This window comes from Erpetoichthys calabaricus, chromosome 3, assembly GCF_900747795.2.
Source record: "Erpetoichthys calabaricus chromosome 3, fErpCal1.3, whole genome shotgun sequence".
NCBI classification, from domain to species: domain Eukaryota; kingdom Metazoa; phylum Chordata; class Cladistia; order Polypteriformes; family Polypteridae; genus Erpetoichthys; species Erpetoichthys calabaricus.
Window position 1 is genome coordinate 166,265,101 of NC_041396.2, and position 17,846 is coordinate 166,282,946.

Here is a 17,846-nt window from a genome sequence, read left to right on the forward strand (position 1 = left end):
ACATTACAAAACATATAAAATTATATTAGCACTACTTAGTATAAAATACAAATGACATCCCAGCAGCTTCAAACTAAAGAAAGGAGTAGACTTGCACTGTCACTCACATTCACTTGTACGTGGCTTATTTAGAGTTACACATCTGAATGATTTGGATGACTCTGGAAAATTACAGGACCCAAATAACAACAACCCCTTCACATAGGAAGAACATTTAAAATCCACACAAACTGTAACCCAGTCTGATATTTAAATTGTGAGGCAGCAGTACTAACTGGTATAACAATATGCTGACCAAACTTCTTCTTGTCTTACCTAATGTTGAGGTAAAGAACACCCATGCATTTTGTATTTGTCTATTGGCATACTCCAGAATACCTTTTGTAGTAAACAAATTGCTCAATTAATATACATATATAGGGCAATGATTTTACTCGGAGAAATAATTTATTAATGTAAGAAAACTTAAGTTATTTCACAACACTTTCATTATACTATATCTCATTAGTATGTGCTTTCAAGTACAAATAGTTATTGCAATTTCTTTTATATAGTACAAAGGAACAAAATAAAAATGTAGTGTTCCTGTTATTATGTCAGTTATGAGGTCAAGGAAATGAAAGATGAAAAAATACACATAATTGGTTCCCAATAATAATAACCTCCTTTTTCCACTTTCTTACTTTTCTTTTTAGTCTTATTCAACTCATTTCTTCAAAATAGCATCAGATCAAGCTTTGAAGGTTCCCAAAATTGTACAATCTACCACATTAATTGGTAATTTCCTGTATGTGTCTATGGTCCTCTCAGTGTAGAAAAATATTGTAATGTTTGTGCAAAATCTAACCTTGACCAATTTCCATCTGTGAACCAGCTTTCTTGTTAAAGCATTTACTTTAAAGAAATCCTGGGACCCACTAATTGAGTCTTAAATCATGTCACTTCTTAATACCCATTTGCTTAAACTAAAAAGGTTTAATTCCATCAATGTTTCCCTCATATCTCATACTTTGCAGTCCTGAAATTAGTTGAGTTGCCCTTATCTGTACTTTCTTTAGTACTGCTACTTTTTTTGTAACATGGAAACCAAAACTGCATACAGTAGTACTAGAAATCATATAACATAAATATATAATATCCCTTGACATGTACTTCACGCATCAGCCTATATAACCAACTAAAACTCTCGGGTCCTTCTCGTATTTATGTACTTTCATGTTTTTCAAAGTTCTTATTGTGCAGTCAAACCAAACATTAAGTATGTCAGGTAAACTATGTTGCTCCATTTCTCTTCTTCTTCTTACAATATGCACTTCAGTGTTTTAAGACAATTAAAAATGGATCTTAGCAAACAACACAACATTCTAAAATTTCAATTCAGAGTCACTGAGAACTGGGATTAAAGCAGAAATTCATCTGAGCAGAGTGCCAGTTTACCCCGGAGGCAATTCATGCAGTCACCTCTACTCACACTCAGAAAGAGTCCAATTAGAATCACATGATTCCAAGTTTGCATCTATTTAAGAAAGAAATTATTGACAAATAGATATTTAATAAATTACGTACCTGAGCACAAATTTTGTGTTCTCAGTTTTGCCAGCACCTGACTCACCAGACACAATAATGGACTGGCTTAGTTTTAGGACCTTCATATCTCGAAAAGCTTTATCCGCTGAAAAATATATAAAACCATAAACAGTTAATAAAAACACATTTTGGAAAAGTTATTATAACAGAGTTGGAAACAACTCTTAAAAGGCCATGCATCTTAAAAATATTTTTGAACAAAAACAAAGTTTCAATATCTGATGCACAAAAGAAATTTAAAGGAAAAAACATGAACATATTAAATTGATTTTAACTTTAATGATTTATGCTAAACAAGGTTATGCAAATTGAAATGCCAATAATCTGAATTTTTGAATACGTTCTGATGGAAAGAGTGTGACTTGTAATAGCTGGCTCCCTCATTGTTGAATTCACCTGGAAATAATAAAGTAAACTTTGCAGAAAAGCATGCAGTTTTTTTCCTTTTTGACTGAAACTAATTTAAAGTATGACCTAACTAATTTGGGCTCATTCATACCTGTTTGTTTACAGAAATGCATTTTATTGCAGATGTGTGTATTCCATTTATTTTGTGTGTTTTCATTTACATTTTAGCGTACGGTAATGCACATTGGTTTCTGTGATTTCATGCACTACAGTATTTCCACATACTAATTTTGGGTTTAAATAAAGTTCTCTGCTAGGGAAAAAAAAACAAAAAACACTGGAGTAATTTTTTTCTTGTTGCCACGTGTGGAATATGTTTCAGCGTTGTTTCAGCACAACGGCCACTTCAAATCAAATCAAATCTGACTGCATTGTTAAAGATAACCTGGAAAAAGAGACAACACTTGGAACAGAGTTCCCAGCAGACTGTTCCAGATTTTCTTCAATAGTGATAGTATGGTCAACCTCGTCAGCAGAAACTCTCATTTTATTAATAATCCTTTATTCCACAGCACACAGAAAGGGGAACTCTTATGCATACTCACAGAAGTAATCTTCAGATTACTCTCTTGTGACTTTAGTCTCTGGGACTGTAGACTATATCCTAATGTTAAGATTATTCACATGTGGTGGAAAAAGGAAGCTCTGAAAGATATTTCATTAAGCATTTTAAAATTAACAGTATTAATTTTGAACCTTTTAAAACTGAATGTAGCCTACAGAGTTTTAGAATATAGCATTCAAATTTCACAACTAAATCGATTCAAGTATTATAAAAACCAAAGCAACCTTTGACAGACCAGGGGCCTCATGTATAAACAGTGCATACGCACAAAAATGTTGCGTAAGCCCATTTCCACGCTCAAATCGCAATGTATAAAACCTAAACTTGGCATAAAGCCACACACATTTTCATGCTAGCTAAAACCCTGGAGTACGCAAGTAATCCGCTCAGTTTTGCAAACTGGCGGCACCCAGCTTCAAACCAGTGGTTTTGTTCCAGTGTGGTTTCCCTTTCTTCTTTAGATGCACATCCCTGACGCGGCTTTATAAATGCACTGAAATTAACCGCATATTGTTTATTAGTTTAAGGCATCTGATTGTAATTAACCTGTAACAATATAATGGTCCACAGAATGGCCAAACTATTCCAAATACTATAGCTGCTTTAAGCGTTGTTACTCTCACTGCACCTTCTTCTTCTTTCAGCTGCTCCCATTAGGGGTTGCCACAGCGAATCATCTTTTTCCATATTACTCTCACTGCACCACTCGGAGTATTTATATCACTGTATCTGAGTGTGGAATCACAGCTCTACAGCAGCTGATTGGAAAAAGAATTATCGGTATACAGCATCAAGCACACGCTGCCTCAGCCATGCTGTCTATTGAACTGCTCTCATACGGCAAACGCTTCAGAGCCTTTCCTGTAGGGACATTGTGGTTCAGAAACAGTTTCATCCCAAGAACTATAAATGCACTCAATCAGTTCATCAAGTGTTCCTTGTAGAACTGCTTGCACTTATTAGTACAATTACCTCACTGTAAACTTGCGATACAGTTATAATATTGCACAACCTGAGCCACTTTATAAAGCGCGTATTTACATATGATGACAACATCATTTTTAAGATGAAATGCAGCAAAATATGTTTATTACATTATTACATTATACAGATAAAATGTTAGCATCATTTAAATAATCTATATCTATATATATCTATATATCTATATATATATATATCTATATATATATATATATATATATATATATATATATATATATATATATATATATATATATATATAAAATCCCTATGTGCGTCCAGGTGTCCGTGTGTGGGTGTCTTCTGATGAAGTGCGCATGTGCGGGGCATGGTGCGATGCGCGATATCACTGTCAGAGAAAGTTAGAGGCGTTTTACGGAAATACAAACCAGTATTACTGCAAGAGGAAATTAAAAGTACACAATACAGTGACGCATATTACAGCCACATACAAGCCAGTATTACTGTCAGAGGAGATTAAAGGCATATTACCGACGCGCACGCCTGTATTACCGCCAAAGAAAATTAAAGGTATATTACGGACGTACAAGCCAGCGGACGTACAAGACGGTATTCTTCAATAAGGGCACGCACAGGCATCCTTCAATAAGGGCGCGCACAAAAAGGCGAGCCTCAAAAGGGCGACCTCAATTGGGCGCAGCGAATAAAGGCGCGCGTAAATAAAGATCTGCACCTTTGTTGCTCTTCACATATTCCAGAGCCATTTGAACTAAATTATCTACGAATGCCTTTATTCGCCGCGCTCAATTGAGGTTCCACTTTTGAAGCTCACCTTTTTGTGCGCACCCTTATTGAATACAGCCGTACAAGACAGTATTACTGTCACAGAAAATTAAAGACACACAATACACGGCGGCAGCCCATGAAGAACGGTCAGCTCAGCAAGTAAACATCAACAAAAGAAAGGCTGAAAGAAAGAAAAATACGACCAACAAAAAGAATGAGGTCAAAGTCCCTTGCCATTTAATATAGACTGTTCCTACTAATGACTAGTTGTTAATAATTAAACATGTGAGGACACAGTGTCGCAGCACTAGCTAGTTCAGGGATTGTTCCTGCCTCGCGCTGCATTGTTGCTGGTGCGACACTGGAAGGATAGATGAATGGAATAATTAAACATGTACTACAAAGATATTTCAATGTTCCTTAAAAGTTTTGAAGAATCGGCATTCTAAGCTTACAGATGGCTTAACATCTATTACAGAGCTGATTGTGTAACGATTGGTTACTTGGAGAAAGAAAAGGAAGGACAGGAATTGCAGGTTAGTACGTTTGAAAGAGACAGTACTGCTGCAATAAATTATTTCATCGAAGGTCACGCATGGCGCAGCAAGCATCTTGTGGGAGGCAGGAAAAATCTCTGGACAGGGCGTCAGCTCTTCACTATCACTGTGCCACCGTGATCCAATGTTTAATAACATGCTTTAACTCCTATAATCATGAAAATGATATCAAGTATATGTCTCAGTATTTTAATTATTGAGAGAGCTGTAATATCACAAATGTAATGGATTCTGTGTCCAGTCGGAAGAAGAGAAAGCCCGTTTAAGAAGCACTTAGTGATTCACACACATAGAGCACATAAAAGAACACATACAAAATAAAGCATTTAGCGTGCTACTTTAGTTATAATGGTATTTGAAAAACTAGTAAAATAAACAATTTAAAGATGAAGTTTATGATGTTATACTTCAATGACAAAATTAACTATGTGATTAAAGTGGAAAGTTCGAGATTAAAGTTGACATTTCATGTTTTTTTCTCACTGTGTCCCTATTTTTTTTCCTTTCTCTGTACCCTAATAAGCTTCCATATGACACTCAGACGGTGGGCTATGACTCGCTTTTTCACAGCGACTTTGATATCTGACAACTTCTTTTTTATTTCGGGAACTGTGCGACTTTGTGAACTTGAGCTTTTGAGTTTCTCCGACACTCTATGTCACTCGATCAACTTCCTTTTGTTGTTTATACCACTGTTTAAATCAATAAATAGTACATTTTTCCTTGCCTCCACTTGGTATTCGCTGAAATTCTTCTATTTCCCCCTGTGCTTTTGCCACTGCCTTTTCACAGATTGCTGAGCTTAAGGACTATTTATATTGATTTGCATATTCAAAGAGGCATAATTCTGGGAGGAGTTTGGGTGGGGTAGCAGGCGTGTGCATGTGTGTTACTTTTCATGCTGACCGGGATTTATAGAACAGAAGAATGTGGAAGCTGTCGAAAACACAGATTTATGCATCTGGATTTTTTTCTGCGTATGTACATTTCTGCTTTTGTCCTTATGCCATGTTTTAGTATGAATTCTACGCACGGCATTATGTATGAGGCCCCAGGTAATACGAGTTGCAGGATCCTTCCTTGTGCAAGAGGAGTGCAAGTATATGTAAATTAAAAACTGGTTTACTATGTGTTGCATAAATAGGTCTTTTCAACTTGAATAAAGGCTACCCCCAAACCACCGTTCAAATTCCATTGTTACTTTATTCCCTTTTTAACAAGCTGATAAACAAGGGCTTATATACAAACAGAAACCACCTGAATACACAAATGAGTCACAAGCCACATCCTTTGTGTTTGCTACGTTGCTGCCTTCCAGCACCGAGTGAACAAGTAAGCAAACAAGCAAAAGAGGGAGCGAGTGAACAAGAATGTGCAAAAAAGAAATGCATCGTAATAACAAATAAAAGACTATATGCACGCTTGAAACCCCATTCTCAAATACTTAAGCTTCAACCACCTATATAAGCATAAAACATGAAGTTACTAGCAGAGCCTTCCAGTGCTAAGCATAATACTGAAAAAGATGCTGAAAATTAAATTTGCAAAATCTGAACTGCTATAATTTGACAAGTTCAGAATTCTATGTAAATGTTTACACATTTCTGATTCTTTATAGTTAACATTTACCAAGTTTCTTGGACTTTAGCATCTCAGAATATACAGAGATTTAAATCAACATTTACTCTATACCACCAGAAGATGAAACAAGGAAAGCCGGGGAGGGGAGGACAGAAAATTAAAACCAACTCAGATGGGCAGCTTGACAGCCTAAATTCTAAATACTTAAAATATATTATATTTAGAACAACAAAATCAACCTAGCAGACAAGACTAATTTGCAATTGCTATTTGTCAATATATGCAGTCTGTGGGTGAAGAAATTAATTTGTTCATAGCAAAAGTGTTTAAAAAAAACAAAAGAAGCCAGATTATTTTGAATACTGACAACAGGTAAATCCATACAGAAATCAGATTTGGGAAGTAGTCATACATCAGATATATAAACACCACAATGTTTATTCATTCATTATAGAAAAGTGCTTATGCAATAAGTTTACAAAAAATCTAGAAGATTTAGACTTATCCTTTGCAACTCAATAAATTAAAAATGCACATAGTAAACTGGCCACTCTACCTACGTATATATAATGGCTATACCAAAAACATGATTCAACTTGAAACTTTCATATATTAGCTTTCCTGAAAAGCTTTTAATACAAAAAATTTTGAAGCATTTCAGTCTGATTTTAAACCATTATTAGAATGTCTCGAAGATATTAAACATGGATGTCACTAAATTTTCCTATTCTAAATTACAAAAAACAGAGACTGTGTGTTTTGGACTTTCTGATCTTACTTGTGCTACAGAAATTAATCTTGGACCCTTGACAACCTACTGTAAACCCTTTGCAAAAATTCTTGTTGTAATTTTTGATAATGTCCTCAAATTTGATAAACAAATTAACTCAGTTGTTAAAGCCTGTTTCTATCAGCTCAATGTATTGCCTAAGGTCAAGCCCTTTCTTTCTGTAGACCATTTTGAAACACTAATACATGAGTGTGTCTCTTCTCAGCTTGTCTATTGCAAATCATTATACATTGGAGTTAATCAGTCATTTATTACTCGTCCTTCAGCTAGTCCAAAACGCTGCTACCAAGCTTCTAGCAGGTACACCAGTCTTAGCTTCTCTTCACTGGCTTTCTGTTCACTACAGGATTGAGTTAAAAAATTTCCTGAATGGTTCAGCCCACTTTTATCTTACTGACCTCTTACTCTCCTTTACAGTCTCCGAGGTCCTCCGACCAGAAGTTATTGGTTGTTCTGAGCTTTAGAATTAAGCTTAAAGGAGACTGCCATTTTGCAGTAGCTGCCCCTAAGCTTTGGAATAGTCTACCTTTCTATACTAGGTTAGCACCAACTTTAGTCACTTTTCAATCCCGCCTGAAAAATCTTTTTGCCTTAGCCTTTGAAACTTGTATACAAACTATGTATGTATGCATGTGTATATTATATATATATATTGTCACACATGTGCGACTAGGAAGACGTTGTATGGACCAAGCAAAGGTAATGCCACGCCAGCTCAGGGGGTGGCGGGGTGCACTAAACCTTCTCCTGTTATCTCTACAGACCAGCCGCGGGAAAACCTGTCTGATTTAAAACAGATGACATCACTTCCGGTTCCGGCGTCTAGAAGAATATCACTTCCAGTTCCGACGCCTAGAAGAATTATCACTTCCAGTTCTGGTGCCTAGAAGATTATCACTTACGACACCTACTCTGACTAATGAAGAACATCACTTCCTGTCCTATCCCTTAAAACCGCCATCTTGACAACCCATCGTCAGTTCTGTTTTGGACTTGGTATAGAGAACATCTCTGTATTTAACAAGACTCTTTTGCAGCCAGGAATAATATATGGATGGCTGCCCCAAACCTTTTTAAGTGTGTCGAGTCTATCCTTTTACAATATATATATATATATATATATATATATATATACACAATATAGTGTTTACGGTTTGCATTAGTGCATTTATGGTCTGCTTCTGTTCTTTTTAAATATGCTCTATAAATAAAATTGACATGACTCAACAAATACCCTCATACATTAGAGCAAGCAGAATTCGACAATTTTTCTGAAAAAGTCTTATTTACTGAGATCCTATTATAAAACATTTAAAACTTGTATTACTATATTAAAAAGTTAGTGGTGAATACATGGAGACTTTTTCCATTTCCAACTAGCAAATGCATGCAAACATGCAAATGGAAGGAAAATTTAATAACTGCTACTTTAAATTTATGTTACTAATCTTGGCACAAGAGTTAATATTAAAAATATGCCTTACTACAATAATAAAATCAAGAAAAAAGAAGATCTCAATTTTAAACACAAAATTCTGAAAAAAAAGTTCAGAAGAGATCACATCAACCACTTGAAATACAGTAAGTATAAAATGCAGATTAATCTTTCGTTTTGCTTGACTATCGCGTACCGTATATAATCATAAACATGTCAGTTTCAGGCTTTTAGAGTAGGAAAAAAAAATAGGCCACTTTGTGTTGAAAGTAATTCATGAATGTTCCCTGGATAGAAGGATATGCTAGCCAGTCATTTGAGTAATTCTATTTTTTTTTTGATCCACAAAATGTGGTATTTATTTTAATAATATACTGGTAGGAGTGATTTCTAATATAACTTTGTACTCGTTTGAGGAGACCCTAATGCTAAGACTGGAAGTACTGGTAAAGAAAAACATAAAGAAGAAAAAGGTGTATATTACATATAGAATGTATGTGTTTTAAGGGTGAAAGTCAGAGAAGTTGTGGCAGGTGGCCGGGTGCGGCCCTCAATCAGCCACCTATATAAGGAGCCGCCGCCCTACAATAAAGGCTGGAGTCGGGTGAGGAGGCGGACGAGGTCAGAGGAGGCGGCAGGAGAGGCCCTGAGTGTTGTGTTGGAAGAGAGAGAAGAAAGTGGCTGCTGGAAGCCTGGACTTTGGGAGTCGGTGGGGATTTGTGTGGTGCACTTAAGACATTGTAAATAATAGTAGTACTGGGTAAATAAAAGTGTGGTGATGGCTTGCAATGTGTCTGCCTGTCTGTGTCCGGGCTGTTCCCTTCTACAAAGTGATGTTATATTAAATGTATGCTTATACAGTCACTTGATCATTTGAAAGTAGAGTTCCACTTACTATCCTGCAAAATACTAAAAACAGTCTGAAACATAAAAATAAAAATGATGCGTCATTTTTATCATGCCAAAATGTTGAAGCATACAATAAAAAACTTTTATGCTAACATTTTGTAAAATATTACGTACTTTGTTAATAAAACTGATATAGAGCATTATTACAAGAATTCTTGACAGAAATATAAATAGTAGGCAACAATAATACCAAATGATGATGAAGAAACAATGCCACTAATAATGAAACATCTGCTTTTTCATAGTGTAGTGAAAAAAAAAGCAGATTAATGACAAATGTAGTGCTGCTGCTTTGCAGTAAGGAGATTGTGGGTTTGCTTCCCGTGTCCTCCCTGCATGGAGAGCACTTTGAGTAGTGAGAAAAATGCTATATAAATGTAAAGAATTATTATAATTATTATTACATACCAACTGCATACACATGTGGGGGCAAAGTACCAAGAGACTTGCCCTGGTACTTCTTAATAGTCTCAGATGAGTAGAGTTTGTTTATGTCATAGTATGGGTTCACTGCAATCAGGATGTTGGCTACATACGTCTGTAAAACACAAAAGGTAGGAAAGAGTAAAATTAGCCAAAATCTTTCTCAACATTGTCAATATTCTCCAATGCAAATTACCAAACAAACGTTATGTAATACATTAAAAAGATGAACCAGAATTGAATTTTTGATAAACTTGCAGCTTAAAGAGAGGATTAAAATTTTAACATTTTATACTAAGCATACAGAAAATCAAAGAAGTTGGCATTAATGCAAAAACATTTTATAATACATAATTACACAAAGAATGTAATCAATATTAACACAGATGAAAAACAACAATAAGCTGATTATTCAGTAAATGTATAGTTCTGAACCTTACATGTGAAAGAAAAAGATATACACAAAATGATTTAATATTTTTGAATAACAACTGCAAAAAAAAATACATCCACATACCCACATACTACAAATAACAAAGATGCTATATAAGACAGAACAGAAAGACAGAAAATTATTAAGAGCTGTGAATATACTCAATCTAATACTAGTGCTTGTAATGCAATTTTGATTTTTGCAACATTTCAGCCACCAAAATAGCTGTTTTGAGAATATTTTAGAAAAGCTGTGAAAAAGTTAGGACTTTGCAATGAAAACCAGACCCAGTAACAACAGAATTAACTTTATACAGACACAGCAAACTTCAACTCGCCACTTCCTTTTAAATAACAATTTTTAACAATGTCAACACTTCATTTTAAAATTATTAGGTGTGACAAAATGCAAGTATACCATTTAAGTCTAACAGAATTACAACACTAATGCTTTTTTGATTTTAATCTGTATGTCTCATGGGGTTCATTATTAAGGTGGGTAAATTATCACAAAGTGCTAAACAGAATATATTAATATATTAAAGATTGTAGTGGTGTATTTCTCCTATCAGGTGAGAGTTGGTCTAAATGATTGTGTTAGCTAATAGAAGAGGGTTAAGACACCATCTACGAGGTGAGTGTGAGGGGCTTAATGATTTTAGCTCCAAGACTAGAGGGGCATGGTCGGAGATAACAATTGTGTCGTATTTGTACGATTTAATCGTAGGCAGGAAATTATTATCTATAAAAAAATAATCAATTCTTGAGTAGCTATGATGCACTTGTGAGTAGAACGAATATGATCTTGAGTTTGGGTTAAGAAACATCCAGGGGTCTGATAAGTTGTGGTCAGTTAAAAACTGTGTAATTGTCTTTGCAGTGTTAGATGTCGTCCCCCCGTCACAGGAGTCCTATCTAAGAGTGGATTTAAAACACAAATTAAAGTTCCCATGCATTATAATTTTATGAGTGTTCACACTGGGAATGGATGCAAATAGATTTTGCATGAATTCCTTATCATCGACATTGGGTGCATAAACATTTATCAAAATCATTTTACTGTTAAAGAAGTTGCCCATGACCATCACATATCTCCCTTCAGGGTCCGATACTACATCTGATGCTACAAATGGAACTGTTCTGTGTATGAGAATTCCCACCCCTCTAGTTTTCTTTATAAAGCTAGAATGGAACATTTGGCCAGTCCAGTCTTTTTGTAGTCTGAACTGATCCTTGCTTAGTAAGTGGGTCTCCTGTAAAAATACTATTTTAGCGTTTAAGCCTGCAGACGAGAACTGCACAGAATTTATATCGAAACAAATCAGCCTCTTCCTAGAGACAAACACGTCCACAGAGGTTTCTGCAGGAACACTCTGGGAAACTCTAAAGGCCTTCTTAAGAAGACAGATTATTTCATATCTTTCCCACAGAAATACATTAGAAACCAAGAAACTGTCAGAGCTAAGAAGTGAAATTACTAGAATAGATGAAGAACAAGCCAGGCATCCAAGTGAAGCTCTTCACAGGAAAAGGCAGGCCCTGCATACAGAACTCAACATCTTAACAACTAAAGAAACTGAATAACTTATTTATAAGTCAAGACATCATTACTATGAACACGGAGAGAAAGCTAATCAGCTTTTAGCTCAACAAATTCACAAACAAGAAGTTCACAATGCAATACCAGTAATCACCAACATGAATGGAGAAGAAATCATTGACCATAAAAATATAATGCACGCATTTAGAGATTATTATAAATCCTTATATTCTACTGAGTTCAAAGAAGACAACACACAATCTAATGCATTTCTGGATTCATTACAGATACCACAAATAGATGCTTTAAGTGCTGAGGAACTGGATAAACCTCTGACGCTTAACAGAATTACTAGATGCTATAAAGTCACTTCAAAGCGGGAAATCAGCAGGCCCTGATGGTTACCCTGTAGAATTTTATAAGAAATTCTCCACTCAGCTAGCTCCCCTCTTATTGGCAACATTTACAGAAGCTAGAGACAACCAAATACTACCTCAAACATTTTGTCAAGCATTAATCACCGTCTTTCCTAAACAAAATAAGGACTTGTTACAATGTGCATCATACAGACCAATTTCACTCCTGAATAATGATGTTAAGATACTCTCAAAAATTCTAGCTAGAAGGATGGAGAAAGTGCTGCCCTCGGTAATATTACAGGATCAAACTGGATTTATTAAAGGCCGACACCTATCTTCCAATCTCCGACGCTTGTTTAATGTTATATATTCACCAGCAAAATCAAACACCCCAGAGATATTACTATCATTAGATGCAGAAAATGCATTTGATATGATTGAATGGAACTACCTTTTCACCTAATTGGAGAAATTTGGGTTTGGCCTGAATATTTGTGCATGGATCAAACTACTGAATACCAATCCAGAAGCTTCAGTTTGTATTAACAACATTTGTTCAGACTACTTTAAGCTAGAACGTGGTACCAGACAAGGATGTCCCTTGTCACTACTGCTGTTTGCAATTGCCATTGAACCACTGGGGGTTCAGTGTCGAAATTCTTATCAGATAAAGGGGATTATCAGAGAAGGACTGGAACAGAAAATTTCTCTATATGCAGATGATATGGTTTTATATACTGTATATCAGATCCAGAAAACACTGTGCCTGCAGTTTAAACAGCACTCACAGAATTTCAAAAGATATCTGGTCTTAGAATTAATCTGAATAAAAGTATACTCTTTCCAGTGAATTCACAAGTATATAATATTAGATTGGACACTCTACCTTTTACCATAGCAAATCAGTTTAAATACCTTAGGGGTAAATATCACAAGTAAACATAAAGCTCTTTATCAACAAAATTTTGCCGTCTGTATGGAAAAAATTAAGCAAGACTTGCATAGATGGTCAACCCTTCATCTCACTCTAACCGGAAGAATTAACGTTGTTAAGATGAATATCCTTCCTAAACTTCTTTTTTTATTTCAAAACATTCCAATATATATATATATCAATAAATCGTTTTTTAAGCAATTAGATTCAACAATAACCTCATTCATTTGGAACTCAAAACACCCACGTATCCGAAGAGCGACCCTACAAAGACCTCAGGTAGAAGGTGGCATGGCTTTACCTAATTTTCAGTTTTATTACTGGGCAGCAAACATACAAGCCATAAAAACCTGGACACAAAAAAATGAACATACACAGGCTTGGTTCGCAATAGAAGTAAAATCCTGTAGTACTTCTTTATACTCCCTGCTCTGCTCTCCAATAAATGCAAGTTATCGCAAATATACTAATAACCCAATTGTGCTTTACTCACTCACTTACTTTACTCAATATGGAACCAACTTAGAAAGCATTTTAAGATGGAAAACCTTTTATCCGTGGCACCTCTGCAAGAGAACCACCTCATTCAACCCTTGCAAACATATCCAGTTTTTAATACTTGGAAAAGTTTTGGGATTAAAATGCTCAGAGATCTTTATATAGACAACATATTTGCATCTTTTGAACAATTACGTTCCAAATTCAACCTCCCAGCTACACATTTCTTTCACTATCTTCAAATTAGAAATTTTGTTAAACAGAAACTGCCCGATTTTCCTCATCTCGTACCCTCCACCATGCTGGAAAAAATACTGCTCAATTTCGAGGAATTAAACACCATTTCCGCATTATATAAAATCTTATTAGAGTCCCTACCTTTCAAAGACCCAAGAGGACATTGGGAAGAAGATCTCTTAATCAATATATCAGAAAAGGAGTGGAAGGTAGCAAAGCAGAGAATTCACTCGAGCTCCATATGCGTAAAGCATAGAATTATTCAACTAAAAATTATATATTGAGCTCATCCGTCTCGCTTAAAACTGTCCAAAATGCTTCCAGGGCAAGATCCAACCTGCGAACGCTGCAACCAAGCTCCTGCCTCAATGGGTCACATGTTTTGGGCCTGCACCAAACTAACATCATTTTGGACAAAAATTTTTAGGTGCCTTTCAGACAACCTTGGGGTCACAATCCCTCCTAACCCATTAACAGCTGTGTTCGGTGTTCTTCCAGACGGACTTGAAGTGGAGAAGGACAAGCAAACGGTGATTGCATTCACTACACTTTTGGCATGCAGACTTATTTTGTTAAATTGGAAGAATCCTAACTCTCCTCTGATAAGTCAGTAGGAAACCGATGTTTTATATTATTTGAAATTGGAAAAAATCAAATTCTCAGTTACAGGATCTGTACAGAATTTTTTCAAAACCTGGCAGGATCTAATCAATATTATTTTAGAATAACAAAAATAACTATTACCGCATTTATTTCCCTTCTCCATTTTTTATTTACCTATATATATTTCTTCCTTTCTTTTGTTTATTGTTGCCTTATTAAAAAGTCCTAAGCAATTCTCATTTGGCTAAGCTCTCCTTCTCAGGGGTGGGGTTTGATTTGTCTTCAATTTTTTTTTTGTTATAAATTGATTTATTTGTATGGAATGATTACAATAAAATAAATAAATAAAATTAAGAAAAAAAATATTGTGTTAGTATTAGCTTTGTGGGCTACAGGTAACAAAATGCCTTTGGCCACTCTTCAAGCATAAGACTCAAATCCTAGTCTAACCACTGTCTGTACAGAGTTTAAATATACTGCCTGTTTTTTTCCTCTGCATAGTCTAAGGTATTTGCATGTCATATAAGAAAATAAGACAACTTTTAGCAAAAAAAAAAAAAATCAGCCATTCAGCCCAGCCTAGCTCATCTAACTCTGTTCACTAGACTGTTTGACAAAAATGTCTACTCAAGATTTGAAAGTTACAGAAGTACTATAATCTACTACACTGCTCAGCAACTTATTCTAGATATCTGTGATTCTCTATAAGAAGAAGTTCTTTTAAACTTTATTGTGAATTTAGAAAATACTCTTCCTCTTTGACTTTATGTCATAAATACTTCATAAATAAATAAAAAGTTATTAAATAACTTGGTGGGCTACTTATATTTAAGGCTAGCATTAATGTTATGACTGCACAAGTGTAATAACAACAACATTTATTTATATAGCACATTTTCATACAAAAAGTCGCTCAAAGTGCTTTACATAATGAAGAGAAGAAAAATAAAAGACAAAATAAGAAATTAAAATAAGACAACATTAGTTAACATAGAAAGGAGTAAGGTCCGATGGCCAGGGTGGACAGAAAAAACAAAAAAAAACTCCAGAAGGCTGGAGAAAAAAATAAAATCTGTAGGGGTTCCAGGCCACGAGACCGCCCAGTCCCCTCTGGGCAAGTGTACATCTACAAAAGGGAAAAAATATGAATGTTAATTCCAAACATAAAATGTAAATATTAGGTTTAGGCGGCAGTGGTGGGACAATTATAATAATAATTTTTATTTATATAGCGCCTTTACCATGAATAGAAGAGGCAACAGCAATTGGGTTAGGTGCCAGATTGTTTTAAAGAAACCACAAACTCGAGCCAGAGAAGGAGATTTTGTATATTAAACTTTTTAATGGACTATTTATTGATTGCTGATTTTAATCGTCGTTTTAAAGTTCTTGTAATTTTAATGTCCTGTTTTTACAAAAGAGAGCTTGGGTTTTGATTTTATTGGGTTTGGCTTTAGTGGAATGTAGGGCAACACCATGGACCTGTGCCACCAGTTGCACTGGGTTGGAAGGTGTGTGGAGCATTCCAGTGCAACTGGAAACCTTGTGGAGGAATGTGTTTCATATGTGGTCCGTGGCATTGAGCAGATTTTAAATAAATAATCATGTGTGGGGTTCCAACAGGGTGCAGGCGTGCACAAGCATGCTTTGCTCCTTGGTTGATTGGAGAGCTTGGTCAATTGAGTTGCATACAAATGTGGAGGTGGGCAGATCGGTCGGGTGCCTCAATTGTGTCTGAGTGAGTTGTGGGTCACACATGCACCCAATTACACAAAAGAGATAAAAAGGAGCCTGCGCAGAAGAAGGAGAAAGTAGGAAGAAAACTGAAAGCTGCAGATGGACAGAAAGAGTGAATAAGGGATAAAATGAGAGAAGAAAGGAAGACAGAGAGAGAGAGAGAGAAAGGTGGTTGGGTGTTAGTCTCAGAGCGGCATGAGTCATAGGCTGAGAAAGGGGCGCTCCCACTGAGTGATTTCCTGGGAGTAGGAGAGGCCTGATATGCAGTGTCTCGAGCAGATGCTAATGTACAGGCGGTAGGAGAAGAGTGAAGTTTGGCACAGTGTCCCCTGGAAGCAGCAAGCATGGTTCAGGGGGGCCCGACAAGATGCCAGGTTTTAGATGGAAGCATTGGGCTTAACATCGTTTCGATCTGTCTATGGATTTTAACCTGTTTGGTTTTATTTTATTATTTATTTGGACTATTTTTAACCTTCACTTTCACTGTTGACTACTTATGAATTACTTGAAGATTAAATGCACTATTTGTTTGATTGGTTTTTAATAAAAGCACTAAGTCACTTTTGCACTTATCCCTTGGGTAGATGTATGTATCCTCATTTACCCGGTTCATCTTGGTTATAACTATCGATGATTGCAGGTTCAAGAGGCTCCCAAATGCAACAGGTAGAATGGAGAAAGCCCACACCGTCACAAGACAATATTTTAGCCTTTTAATCTTTACTAGCCTACAATCATCTATTCAACACCCTAAATAATGTTTATTTCTTTTTAATATACAGAATGGAATAATAACTCTTATTTTTCTTTTGTTAATAATACATGCAAATCCAGTCTTATACAGTGATCCCTCGCTATATCGCGCTTCGCCTTTCGCGGCTTCACTCCATCGCGGATTTTATATGTAAGCATATTTAAATATATATCGCGGATTTTTCGCTGCTTCGCGGGTTTCTGCGGACAATGGGTCTTTTAATTTCTGGTACATGCTTCCTCAGTTGGTTTGCCCAGTTGATTTCATACAAGGGACGCTATTGGCAGATGGCTGAGAAGCTACCCAACTTACTTTCTCTCTCTCTCTCTTGCTGACGTAGGGGGGTGTGAGCAGGGGGGCTGTTCGCACACCTAGATGATAGGGACGTTGCTACCTTCTGTGTGTAGCTGCTTCCTGAAGGACATGCTGCACGGTGCTTCGCATACTTAAAAGCACGAAGGTACACGTATTGATATTTTTATCTGTCTCTCTCTCTCTCTCTCCCTGCTCCTGACGGAGGGGGTGTGAGCTGCCGCCTTCAACAGCTTTGTGCCGCGGTGCTTCGCATACTTAAAAGCAAACAGCCCTATTGATTTGTTTGCTTTCCTCTGTCTTTCTGACAGACTCTGCTCCTGACGGGCACTCCTTTGAAGAGGAAAATATGTTTGCATTCTTTTAATTGTGAGACGGAACTGTCATCTCTGTCTTGTCATGGAGCACAGTTTAAACTTTTGAAAAAGAGACAAATGTTTGTTTGCAGTGTTTGAAT

General features: G+C 36.0%; 1 protein-coding gene across 5 annotated transcripts in view; it reads right to left on the reverse strand.

The window, feature by feature from the left end:
• The window catches only part of myo6a (myosin VIa), a 257,094-nt gene that overhangs the window by 132,964 nt on the left and 106,284 nt on the right, over positions 1-17,846 (reverse strand). For all 5 annotated transcript variants that reach the window (XM_051925546.1, XM_051925547.1, XM_028797486.2 and 2 more), the window contains exons 5-6: positions 9,969-10,098; positions 1,567-1,672 (exon numbers count right to left, since the gene is read on the reverse strand). In XM_051925546.1, the coding sequence (XP_051781506.1) occupies positions 1,567-1,672; positions 9,969-10,098 (236 nt within the window). The remainder of the gene's footprint in view (positions 1-1,566; positions 1,673-9,968; positions 10,099-17,846) is intronic.